At 25.3% G+C, this 1,395-nt stretch overlaps 1 protein-coding gene across 1 annotated transcript; it reads right to left on the bottom strand.

Annotated features, from left to right (window-relative positions):
• Window positions 1–652: 652 nt before the first annotated feature.
• Window positions 653–1,387, bottom strand: LOC105460165 (the record flags this gene model as incomplete). Its single annotated transcript, XM_011706609.1, has 2 exons — window positions 914–1,387; window positions 653–790 (listed from the first exon to the last, which is right to left on the bottom strand). Coding segments are annotated over exons 1-2 (612 nt in total), but the record flags the coding sequence as incomplete, so codon positions are not given.
• Window positions 1,388–1,395: the final 8 nt, after the last annotated feature.

Genomic DNA, 1,395 nt, shown 5'->3' with positions numbered 1-1,395 from the left:
TCAATAGTTATCGAGATACTAATCATTTTAAAAAAAGAAAAAATTTTACATAATGGCCAAGTTTTTGCTTCACTGATTCTTTTGATCATTTTAATAACTTTAAGTCTGTTTTACGAAACTTAAAGTTATTTGGAAAGACAATGGCATTAAACTTTTGCTGTATATAATTTTGAATAATTTAAACGATTTACCAAAAAAATATTTTTCCTCTTTGAAATAAAATATTTTTGTCTTTACTCTCTATGTTTAATCAAATACTTGGCAATTTATGTATGATTTCATATTTGTTTTTGTATAACTTTTATTCGTTACTAGAACAACACAAGGCGCGCGCTTCGCGCGCGCCATTTACAATGAGCAATTAAATATTAATATTATATATTTTTATAATACATCTGTGACATTTCTAAACTATCTTAAAATTATCAGTTAATTATCATTTAAAGACTATCTTTATTAAAAAATTTTAAAAATAAGAAATCATATATATATATGTATACATATATATGTACATATATAATTCTTGATATAAGTAATTAATAATAAAAAGATATATAATAATAAAATGATAAAAAGATATATTATAATAAAAGAAAAAAATTTAAATAATGCAATATTATAAATATATTTCTTTATATACATAGTTTTTCACTTGTTCATTATCTCGTTGATTGCCAAGATAAACTTTTAATGCTTGCCAAGAACGTACTCGTGAAAAAGCAACATAAAGTTGTCCATGATTAAAAACATCTTTGCGAAGATCTATTCCTATTCTGTCAAATGTCTGTCCCTGTGATTTGTTAATTGTCATTGCAAAAGCTAATTTTATTGGAAACTGTCTTCTTTTAAAAGTAAAGGGATATATATTTTCGCAATACAATGTTATACGATTTAAGAAAACAACATCTCCTACTTTATCGCCTGTTAAGATTTTGCATTTTAATAAATGATCAGCAAGTTCTAGAACCATTAATCTGGTACCATTGCAAAGACCTTCATTAATACTAAGATTTCTAATCAACATAATAATACAATTTTTTCTTAAACGTAATTCATAAGGAGGAAGAGATGGTGGAGACAAAGTATTTAAATATTCTGGTAGTAAAGTTTCACTAATGTCACCATTATCACTGCAATTTTCAGTACTATCTATACTTGTATATATTCGTTCTTCAAAAGTATCTAATAATTCGACAACTCGTTTATTAATTTCATCTACATCAGCATTTCTTGCAGAAAGTATCGCACATTTAGCCATTTTATTAAATTCTTTATTCCGTATTAAATCACCATATATATTTTCTACAATATCGGCATTAACAGATGCAATACAACAATTCGGTAGTTGTATGTTATCATTGGAATCATTTAATATGCCATCTCCCATATCTAGTA

Source organism: Wasmannia auropunctata, unplaced genomic scaffold, assembly GCF_000956235.1.
Source record: "Wasmannia auropunctata unplaced genomic scaffold, wasmannia.A_1.0 LD327326.1, whole genome shotgun sequence".
In the NCBI taxonomy this organism is placed as follows: Eukaryota; Metazoa; Arthropoda; class Insecta; order Hymenoptera; family Formicidae; genus Wasmannia; species Wasmannia auropunctata.
This window is presented reverse-complemented; position numbering and strand designations above follow the sequence as displayed.